This window comes from Diabrotica virgifera, chromosome 4 (genome assembly GCF_917563875.1).
Source record: "Diabrotica virgifera virgifera chromosome 4, PGI_DIABVI_V3a".
In the NCBI taxonomy this organism is placed as follows: domain Eukaryota; kingdom Metazoa; phylum Arthropoda; class Insecta; order Coleoptera; family Chrysomelidae; genus Diabrotica; species Diabrotica virgifera.
This window is the reverse complement of record NC_065446.1, coordinates 68,723,265-68,735,298: the sequence shown is the minus strand read 5'-3', so window position 1 is coordinate 68,735,298 and position 12,034 is coordinate 68,723,265. Positions and strand designations below refer to the sequence as shown.

Genomic DNA, 12,034 nt, shown 5'->3' with positions numbered 1-12,034 from the left:
TGCTGACAATATTATATTCGGCTGAGTGCGTTGTAAGACAAAGATAGATTTGGAAAATATTACCACGGCATTGTGTTTATTTTTTTCAAATCCTGAAAAAACCAATAAATATTTTTGAAAAATTTAAACGCAGAATGAAAGACTAAATTATTACCGAGGGCCGAAAGTCCCTTAGAATAAATAAAAAGTTTATTTTGAATGATATATTTGAAATTAAAAATCACACTAAATTTTCTCTTAGTTTTTCACCCCTATAACTTATTAAAATAAACATTATAGAAGTTCTCAGGGACTTTCGGCCCTCGCTATTAACGTGATCTTCCATTCTGTGTTTAAATTTTTCAAAAATACTTATTAGTTTTCTCAGGATTCGAAAAAAATGAATCCCCATTTGAATAGCATTGCAGCCGAAAATACGTACCGATCCTCTTAAGGATAATGCCAAAATTATGATATTGTGTATTACATTAGTATTGTGGTACATTTTTGGTATGGCTAAAAATAGAAGGAATAAGGTTTTTTTTAATTCCAACCTAGGTTGAGTGACCATAGAAATGCTTATTTTTTTCTCTTTTCAACACTACCAAAATAGTACCATATTACTAATGTAATACACCATATCATAATTTTGCTGACTTTTAAACACTGCAGATATCAAATACAATTAAGACTAATAAATTTAAAACATTTTATTGTATACAAAATGGCTTTTGACATTTTTTCAGTGCCTAATAATACTGGTCTTATTTTTAGATTATCTATCTATCGGTGGCGTACCGAGAATAGTGAAAAATAAAAATGGATTAATAAACTTTCAATGTAATAGTTTTTTATAAGTAATATGGTAGCAATTTGATATTTCTGCAAAGAGTAAAATATAAGCTTTTCTATGATATATCACTCGACCTCAGTTGCAATTTAAAAAATCAAGATGGCGGCGATACGCTAAACGGCGATGTCACTTAAATTTGAAATATTCTCTAAAAAATGCAGAATATCATCTTATTTATGATCCTAGAATTTTATAAATTTATATTCATTGGTTTCAGAGAAATTCCCGTGTTTCCATACTTTTTCGCTACCCTGTATAGAAAAATTGTAAAGCAATAGTTGTTTTCAGGACCAACCCTCTACACAAACTAAACTTAAGTCACCCTGGCGATCCTGACTACGATGGTGATAACGATAATGATAATGCTGAAGTAAATCAACAACCATGTCCATATGGTGTACAGTGTTATCGAAGAAATGTATTGCATAGACGTTTATACAAGCATTTTGGACCTCCAGCTGCAAGACCTCAACAACTTACGTTTTCGTTGCTGTAGTGTAACCCAAAGACAGAAATATTTGTTGGATATATTAATTAGTTTTTTATTGGATATTAAATTTTATAATTATATTTTGTGATAAATGTGATAGCTGAAATTCATTTTTGGGAAAAGAATACTATTTTTGCCACATTTATCTATACAGTAATGAGCGCGCTAAGAATTGGCAACATAACGCAAAAGACGGAAAACATAATACGTTGTGAAATAAAAAGCGACGAAACTAGTAGACGTGGGAAATTATCGATAGAAACCTATAAATTTAATTCGATTAGATTATTACTATCGATATTTTACCACCAACCTTCGATAATTCTTGAGTGACAAGAGTGTAGGCGACGTCTCAAATCATAGAAATTATTATTGATCAGTAATTTATTTTTGGATTAAAAATTACTACTAATTAAGGTACTGGTACACTTTAGAGGACTAAAAATAAGCATTTTTACATGATTTTTTTTTCTCAGAGCCTTTATTAAAAATGAACATAAATGTTTTTACATGTTAATATCTAACTCTTAGAGAATATAAAAAATATATCTTTTTTCATTTATGCACGTACACTAATACTGTAGAGGGCGCCAAAGTCGAGGCCTCGAAAAAAAGTAGTTCCGATGGCGGACAGTTAATCCCAGGATTGGGATATCTGAAACAAAAAAATCGTACTGCATTTGAAAAAGGAAGATTTTTTACGTGAAAATTTACCACAGGTAGTGAAAAATTCTGCAAAAAATTTTACGGAAATTTGAAAAAATTTTGTGAAAAAATCGCCCGTTTTTCTTCCGTTTTTCATGGTTAAAAAAATATTAATTTTTTATTTGTTGGTCAAATTGTCGTAAGTTGTCACGTAAAAAACGTCCTTTTTCAAATGCCGTACAAGATTTTTGTTTCAGATATCCCAATCATGAGATTAACTGTCCGCCATCATTTTTCTAGTCCTCGAGTTTTGCACCCTCTACAATCTACAATATTAGTGTGCGTGCATAATTGAAAAAAGATATATTTTTTGTACTCTCTAAGAGTTATATATTAATATGTAATAAGCTTTATGTTAATTTTTAATAAAGGTTCTGAAAAAAAAATTCTTGAAAAAAATTATTATTTTTGGTCTTTCAAAGTGTACCAGTACCTTAAACTGTTTTTATTTAATCATAATTTAAGTTTTTACTTTATGCGAAATTAAAAAATTGTTATGTTAACGTCATACGTATAATTATGACTGAAGTCAACTAGCTCTTCAGCTAACGTTTAATATAGACGTATATACAGGGTGAGGCAAATAAAGGGCCTATTAGAAATATCTCGAGAACTAAAGGCAACAGAATCATGGAAATTGGAATAAAGGGGTTTTGAAGGATGATCTATTAAATGAAAATATTTTCATCTCTTTGCAACTTCCGGTTATACCGGAAGTTGCTTATAACTTCGTTTTTTAAAATGGGACACCCTGTATATTTTTACATTTTTGGATTCTCTTCGATGTCTTCTTTCTTAAAATATGAGGTTTTATAATATTATACAGGGTATTTTAAAAGATAATTACGTGTTTTTATTAATTTCGTAGCAAAATTAACACCCTGTAGAATTGTAGTAGTTTGACATCTAAAACTCTACTTACGTTCAAATGATTTTTAATATACTCTACTATTGTTAAGAATCATTAGTATAGCTAAATTTTTAATTTTAGTATACAGGGTTGGTCGAAACTCGGAATGAGTATTTTCTGAGTTTTCTTAAATGGAACACCCTGTATTTTAGTATTGTAATGAAATGATATTTTATGGTACTTTTTTATTTCTTAAGCATTCCCTATACCTAACTGCTTTAATTTGTGCTTAATTGTTAATCGCACCAACAATCTTAACTAAGTAGGTATTTCGATAGCTAAACCATTATTGGTAATTTTAAGGATCAGTCTGGATTAATATGTATTTATTTCTGAAAAATTATTTGGGATTGAGTATTTTCACGGCCAACCTAATAAAATTTTACGTATTTTTTGTTGAAATTAATGTTTAGCTTGAATCACCAATAACTCACAAATTAAAGCAGTTAGGTATAGGGAATGCTTAAGAAATAAAAAAGTACTATAAAATATCATTTCACTACAATACGAAAATACAGGGTGTTCCATTTAAGAAGACTCATTAAAAATACTCATTCCGAGTTTCGACCAACCCTGTATACTAAAATTAAAAATTTAGCTATACTAATGATTCTTAACAATAGTAGAGTATATTAAAAATCATTTGCACGTAAGTAGAGTTTAAGATGTCAAAGTACTACAATTCTACAGGGTGTGCATGTTGCTACGAAATTAATAAAAAAACGTAATTATCTTTTAAAATACCCTGTATAATATTACAAAACCTTATATTTTAAGAAAGAAGACATCGAAGAGAATCCAAAAATGTAAAAATATACAGGGTGTCCCATTTAAAAAAACTAAGTTATAAGCAACTTCCGGTATAACCGGAACTTGCAAAGAGATGAAAATATTTTCATTTAATAGATCATCCTTCAAAACCCCTTTATTCCAATTTTCATGATTCTGTTGCCTTTAGTTCTCGAGATATTTCTAATAGGCCAGTTATCTGCCTCACCCTATATAAATAGACTGAGTATACCGGCAGTGCTTTCTGACGACAAGATCTCTTAGGCTCATTGGCTCTGTTTTTTTCTCTACAACACAAACTAAGTGGGGATATATAAATGCTAGGAGAGGACTAGGGATATGAAGAGAAGTACCTTAATATGAAATTTTGGTGGCCAATGAACATAACCTACCATAACAGTGTTGCCATTTTTATTGTATTATGTATACCTATGCATGTTTAAAATTTAAAGATAGACTTTAACTAAATTATGTTTTTAATATTTTTTGTTTTGAGAAGCTACACTTTTTGAATTTAAATAAAACTGCATTCATACATTATTTTTTTACATTACCCAAATGTGATATTAATTACCTATTATTATCATATAGATAATAACAAAAATAGTTTTTTTTTTAATACAAATTTATGCAGTTTTTACGGTAATGTGTCTAAACTATTATAGTATGTTTTTGTTTGTCTTTGATTTTTAACTGATTTTGAATTTTGGATGTTAGAGTAAGAAATAATTGATGATATATGGCAACACACATATGGAAAAATGAACTTCTCACCACTTAAAAACTACTGAACGGTTCTGCTGCAGCTTTACTATTCGTAAAAGTAAGACAAAGCCTATGACGAAAAAAAGATGTTGTCGTCTTTTTATAGTCTATTTATACATGGCGTCCAGAAACTCTCCTGACAAACGAAGACCGGAGATTCCTCAGATAATTCAACCCCATTATTCACCTAGTCCGAAAATGCTTCCTAAGGGAGCTAGAGCTGTTTGAACCAGGCGCCCTGTGATTAGTTTTTTTATAGCTCCAGACCGCTTCTATTTAGAAAAACGAAAACTAGTACGACTATTTATCTTCCAGAGATAAATTGATTCCATCAATTACGAATTTCTAGTACCGGTCATCGGCCTCCGCTTTGGACAGGACAACGGGTATTTTATCGCATAACTTTTTGTCTTTAACTTTTAGGCATTTTTGATACTGGATTATTAAATTTTGAAGTATTATAGTATGTACTACAAGCTTACTCTTGCTTTAAGTCGGTAGGATACACCGTTTTCTAAATCAATTTTTCGTTTTTTGAATTTGAAAGAAATTTTTGAATTTTTGAAAGAACAAGCAAGAGTAACTTTTAGTACTATAATACTCAACAATTTAATAATCCAGTATCAGAAATGCTTAAAAGTTATGCAATAAAATAACCGTTTCCCTACCCAAACGACCCTATGACCGGTACTAGAAATTCGTAATTAATGGAATCGATTTATCTTTAAAAGATAAATAGGCGTACTAGTTTTCGTTTTTCTACATAGAAGCGTTCTGGCGGTATTAAAAAAAACTAATTATAAATTGCCATCTTCAAAAAGTTCTAGCTCCCATAGGAAGTATTTTCGGACTAGGTGAATCGGGTTAAATTGTCTTACAATTATATGAGGAAATAACATTCTTACAGAAATAAAAACTAAAGTGATAATTTTTGATAATATCCCGTCGTCAAGCATTACGCCAGATGCCCTTCGTTACTATCCAAAAATGAACATTCAGTGACATTAATGACAATTAATGTTTTACAACTTGTCACAGACAACACCAAGAAACACATTTAGCAAATATCCAGGTGAAGATATCAATAAAATATTATTTAAAATTATTTAAAAAGGCAGTTTTATTCATGAATAATCTCGGCGAGTTTCTCTTGATCTCTAAAATTATTATCGACTTGATGCCCTCGTGTCGCTTTGACATAATATTTAAAACTGTCAAAGTGTCACTCGGGAAACAAATCGATAATTTTAGAGCTCTCGTGCAATTACTACTGATAATTTCGTACCTCTACTAGTTTCATCTCTTTTTATTTCACAATATATTATGTTTTCCATCTTTTGCGTTATTTTGTCGGTTCTTAGCGCACTCGTATGTCTAAAACGCTTCTATATTCGATATTTTATTTTTGTAATCTATACTCGTTATCTCTATAGTTTATCAGTTACTACATTGAGTTCTGCACCTTTTTAACACATTGACGGACAGTGGGAACAATTGAAGTTCGAAAATTAACACATATTTTTTTCTATTTTTTAGAATATTAGAAGTAAAGTTTTACTCTTTCTGCTTAAATAAACTTATAGTCCAGGAACCGAAGCTTTTCACCTCGCAATTTTTACAGAATGGATCGATTTGCTTGAAAATTTGAGAATAAGTAGTGGATAGTACACGGATCAAAATCTATGTGATGCCGAAAGGCACTTACATCTCGGGGGGTGGAAATTTTTTATTATATTTTGACCGCAAAAGTTGATAAAAACATTCATTCTAAGCAAAAAAATGTTCCATACATTTTTTTGATAAAATTAATAGTTTTCGATTTATTCGCTATCGAAAGTGTTAGTTTTATATCGAAAAAATCAATGTTTTTCGATATACTCATTTACGATTCACTCAATTTTTGCCCTAGAAAAAATTTGTTCAGACCAAGTTCTTGGGAATTAAATAACCTACAATTTCATATTTAAACATTTTTTCGTATCTCTGATGCTAATCTTTCTATTCTGAAGAAAATGGCATTTTTTTACCAAACTACAAAAATTCGTTATTCGCTTTTAACTCCAGTTTTTTTAAAACTAATCATTCTAAGCCAGTCAAACTTCTATAATCTATTAATAATACATAAATAAAGAAGAATGAATAAAGCCAATGATTAAAAACACCACTAACTTCCATTTTTATGCTTCCATCTTTAATTTCTCCTTTTTTTTTCTTCAACAAAATATATTGATTTTTTAACCGTAACTTTTTTATTTTTTATCTTATAAAGTTTGTTAAAAAAAGAATTGTGTAGGTGTTTACAAGATCTATAAGTCTATTAATATTAAATCTTTTTAAAATCCTCAGTCGCAAAAAGAGGTGACTTTGAAAGGGTTGGCAAAGGTGGTTTTTGCATGTTATTACCTACATGTTTTAATTGTCAATAGCTCACTCAATTATTGAGATCTGAGTATCTGAGATCTTTTCAATCTTAAAGAAAATTAAAAAAAAAACGGTTTTGTTTATTTTTTCAAAAGGTACATTTTTGTCAAGTAAAGTTGTTTTGATAAACCGAAAACTTTTTGAGTTATTAGCAGAAAACTTATTAAAAAAATGTATATAACGTTTTTTGCTTAGAATGAATGTTTTTAACAACTTTTAAATAAAAAATATATATAAAAAAATATATACCAAAATATAATAAAAAATTTCCATCCCGAGATGGGGTGGCAACCACCCTCTGGTAAAAGCGCCTTTCCGTATCATATAGATTTTGATCCTTGGACTATCCACTACTTATTCTCAAATTTTCAAGCAAATCGATCCATTCTGTAAAAATTTCGAGGTTTTGTCCTATTTTAAGCTTCATTACTTGGACTATTAATTTTGATTAATTAAGCGCCTTTAATTAGGTTGCGGCTATAATCGTCATGGCGCCATCGGACACTAAGTAATGGGAAGATGGCGTGGCGGCTATAACAGCAGAACTTTAAAGGGCTATCCTAGTAAGAAAGTGCGAAATTCATTTAGTTTTTTTGAGAATTTCTAGAATAAAAAGTACAGTACCAATTGTTTTGAAAATTTGCACGAACATTTATTGTAAAAAGAAGTACATGCAAAAAAAATATTGAAAATTAAACGATTTGGAGAAACGTAGCTCTACTGCTGCAGCGATTGGAGCTAATAGAGATCCTGAAACATAAAATTTCAAAGTGAATATTGAAATATAAGTTATTTTCTATACCATCAACTAGGGTTTTTTTAAATGATGAAAAGGTTGCCAATGCGAGTCCATTATACTACTGGATTAGGAAATGAGTCTATACTCGCAATCTTATAGTTTGTATGTTTATTAGTTGTTACAATCAAGGGGCGACCGGTTTCGAAGCTTACATTTTATGCTTCATCATCAGGCCCAGTACAAATAGTCTTCACGTGTACAAACTACTCGCTAAAATTAACAAAAAAGGCGAAATGTACATATATATAAAAATATAAAAAACAACTATGTCTAGGTTGTGATCAAAAACACACCATAAAGCAAACCAACTGTGGAGTATTGAACTCAGTGTTCCATAAAGTGTATATTGTGACTTTTTATATTGGGAGTGACCAGTCTGATGTAAATTGCTTGGTATATAAATTTTAATATATACTACCCTCAATCCTCAATTGCTTAAGGGTTGAGGGAGTGTAGACAAAAGAGTATAAATGATCAAAATACACATAAAGTTTTTTTTTGCAATAGGTATGTACTTACATATCAGTACTTGGAACTGTTCCACAGCCAAGGATAATTTTTTCGGAAGTCACCAGCCCCATCAAAAAGCAGATAAGTTATATCTTTTGGATCTTAAGTTGCAAATGTATAATTTTTTGTAAGAACAGTTGGTTTTTGTCTTCAAACTTTTTATGCAGTTGTTTTCTTTAATGTTGTATAATAATGTTTGTATTGGTGTATAAACATTTAAATATAAAAATTGGACATCACTCACAAATTAACATTCACAAAATTTTTATTGAAAAGTGGGTTTTTCTCTCAGGATGCCATGGATTTTGGAAGGGTTTTTTTGCTTGGATAAAAAATGTCAATTTGGCGGTCCTTGAAACTGAAAATGTTTTAGTTAATTTAAAAAAATAATTTTAACACTTCATTTTTCTAAATTTTAATATTTTTCAAAAATCCTAGTTGATGGTATAGGAAACAACCTATATTTTAATGATCACTTTGAAATTGTATGTTTCAAGATCTCCGTTAGTCCCTATCATCGCAGCAGTGGAGCTGTTCTTTTTTTCACGGTGCCAGCATATGGCGCATAAATTGAGTAATTTTTAATATTTTTTATGAAAATTTTTGAAGTTATACTTCTTTAGGGCGATTGAGAGTGAATTTCTATTATTCTGCGCGCATGCGCACATAGTCAGCATAGACTTAGTTGCAAAATATTTAAATTTTTGTAGATGTGTCTCAGCGCAAATAAGGTGCAAAACGAATATTAGTGTTTTTAGTAAATGTATTTACCTATTATAATTTTTGTGTCTTTGGATTTGTCTTCCTCGTGAGTAAGATAATAAGTAGGTATTATTAAAACATTTTTATTTTATACTTCACTTGATCTATTTGTCACCGTGATTGTAATTATGTCCGAGAAGCGATGTAAACAGAGCCGTTGTAGGTCATTGGTAGAGCATTCGACTAGAGATCGAAAGGTCCCGCGTTCAAATCCGGACAATTCATATTACTTTTTTTTAACTTTTGGTATTGTTTAAAAAAAATGAATGTGGTAAGTATTAGTTTAATATTGAAATAACGTACGAATAAGGAGTCTTGTTCTAGCATTCATACGAGTAAGACCTGTGCCAAGTATAATTAAAATCTAGTTTACCTTATCAGTAGTAATTAGTGTATTTGATTTCGATTTAATAGTGTATTTTAAAAAGTGATTTCTGGACAAAATTTGTACGTATTGCTTTCTTTATATTATTAAACCATTATAAATTGTATTTAATTTATAAAAAGTGCATACCAGCGGCTGGTTTCACCAGTTTGCTGGTTCTTGCTGACCATCCAGCATAATGGCTTTGAATGCAATTCTGATACCAGAACCATTTAAAGAAAAAATATAACACGAAGCTATTGTCTGTATCTGCATGACAAGTACAAACATACACAGTAATCCTACAGTTTCTACCTCAACCATGGCCCTTCAAAGTGCTACAAATACTCATGCTACTACATCAATTTCGTACGTAAACGCTGCAAAATCTTCGCCGAAACCACCATCCCTACCCAAAAAAGAGCAAGCCATAGTCCTTCACGCAGAAGAAAACCTTAAACTTCTAGATTACGTTAAAGCTATTGGTGATGTCATCGGACCAAAAAATATTTCCTTTGCTTCCAGAATCTCAAATAATAGAATCTGCATATATCTAGCCAACCCAAATCTCGTTGATCAACTTCTGAAGTCCCACCCAACTATCCAAATCGGATCCCTAATTTTAAGTATTAGGAAACTTGTCTCCCCGACAAAAAGAATATTAATCTCGAATATCTCTCCTTATATTCCCCACCAACTTGCAGAAAATGCAATCAAGAGTCTTGGTCTTCAAATAGCCTCCCCAGTGTCTTTCCTTAGAGCAGGAATTCCAGGTGATGAATATTCCCACATCCTCAGTTTCCGCCGCCAAGTGTATGTCTTTTCACCCTCTGATAATTTCGAGCTTCACACCTCCTTATTAATTTCATTTGAAGGCAATGATAATAGAATTTTTCTTTCAACGGACAAGATGGAATGTTTCGTATGCAAACAGGCTGGACACGTTGCGTCAAATTGCCCCAATACTTCATCTGACAATGTGTTATCACAAAATTCTACTCTTTCTCATGACCCAACTCCCACTACCGAATCAACGCCACAGCAACAGCATACACAACTTGTGACAGACAATGTGTTATCTCAAAACTCTACTATCTCATATGACCTAACCACCACCACCGAATCTACGCCACAGCAACAGAACACACAACTTTTCTCCCATACTGAATCACATCAAGCTGAAGACGGTGATCCAAACAACATAAATATTCAAAAACCTTCTTCAATTTCTTCTACTCCTCAAACCCTACTGCCAACTTCTGAAGCGAGCAAAATAATTCCCACCGAAGAGAACATTCCCACTAAAAATCCATGTGAAAAAACCTCTGAAGTAATGGATCAACAAGCTTCACTCGGAATCATAGGAGAATCATCCAGTACATCTGTGAAAAGAAGTATTGACGAAACGTTATCCCCTCCCATCGAAAATCTGAATACTAATAATCCAACGTTTGCTCTCCCTCAAACACCACGTCAAACCAACATCCAAAAGCCCAAAAAACCTAAACGCACAGCACCTACTCCTGACGCACTTAAATTTTTCATGAATAAAAATTCCACAACACTCCCATTAAACTATGATCAGCTAATAATGCTAATTGAAAATACCCAAGGTAACAATTCACCTATAGAAATTATCCAGGAATACACAACCGATCTCCCCGGTTTAATAAACCTATTAACCATATCTTACCCATACCTATCAGACAAAACTACGAAACATCGCTTCACCCGACTTAAAAATAAATTGAATCACTATCTAGGTAAAGATATCACTGACAGTGAATTATCTTCCTCCGATGCCTAATTTTCAACTCTATATTACAGTGGAATATTGATGGACTGTTCCATCGTTTACCCATGCTTCAAATCATCCAATCAGCCCTTGAACATGTCAACAAAAACAAAATACCAAAATGCTTGATCCTAAGTGATTCACTCGGTGCTTTACAAACTTTAAATCATGTGCATCCTAAAAACCCCCTAGAGAAAATGGTAAAATCTGAACTAGAAGAGGCTCAAGAAAATTCCAGACGCATTACCTTCATATGGATCCCATCTTATATTGGTATCGATGAAAACGAAGCAGCAGATCAGTGCGCCCGTAAAGTGTCGGAAAGTGTCGAAACAGAGGTAACGGAGTGTCGAAATCTCGCGAGTGACATAAAATCGTACTTTAGAAATCTAATCACGTGTAAATGGAACCAAGAATGGAAATATTCACAGACATCTTTAAGAACAATCAAAGATAATGTTTACCCGCGGCTATCGAGAATACGAGCCCGAAAACTTCAAACTGTTATCACACGTCTGCGTATAGGTCACACAAGATACACGCACTCTCACCTGTTTACAAGAGACGATCCCCCTAAATGTGAAATTTGTGACGAAATAAATAATGTAAAACATTTTTTTAATTGACTGTCCACTTTTTACAAATGAACGAATTAGATTCAATATTTCTAACAACATCAACAAACTTTTAGGCACAGATGGTTACTATGACAATATCGCAAACTATTTAAAATGTATAGGGCTATATTATAGAATCTAAATTACTGGAAGTTATACCTACACTGTATTCTTAATTTAAGATACATACTGTAATTATAGATAATAATATCGATAATTATTTAAAACTCATAGAATTATATTATAGATTGTAAGTTATTGGAACTGTACTCCTA

At 31.6% G+C, this 12,034-nt stretch overlaps 1 protein-coding gene across 1 annotated transcript in view; it reads left to right on the top strand.

Annotated features, from left to right (window-relative positions):
* Positions 1–1,419, top strand: part of LOC126883049 (uncharacterized) — a 57,569-nt gene extending 56,150 nt beyond the window's left edge. Inside the window, exon 5 of the mRNA XM_050648241.1 lies at positions 1,121–1,419. Within this exon, the coding sequence (XP_050504198.1) occupies positions 1,121–1,328 (208 nt within the window). The 3' untranslated portion in view covers positions 1,329–1,419. The remainder of the gene's footprint in view (positions 1–1,120) is intronic.
* Positions 1,420–12,034: the final 10,615 nt, after the last annotated feature.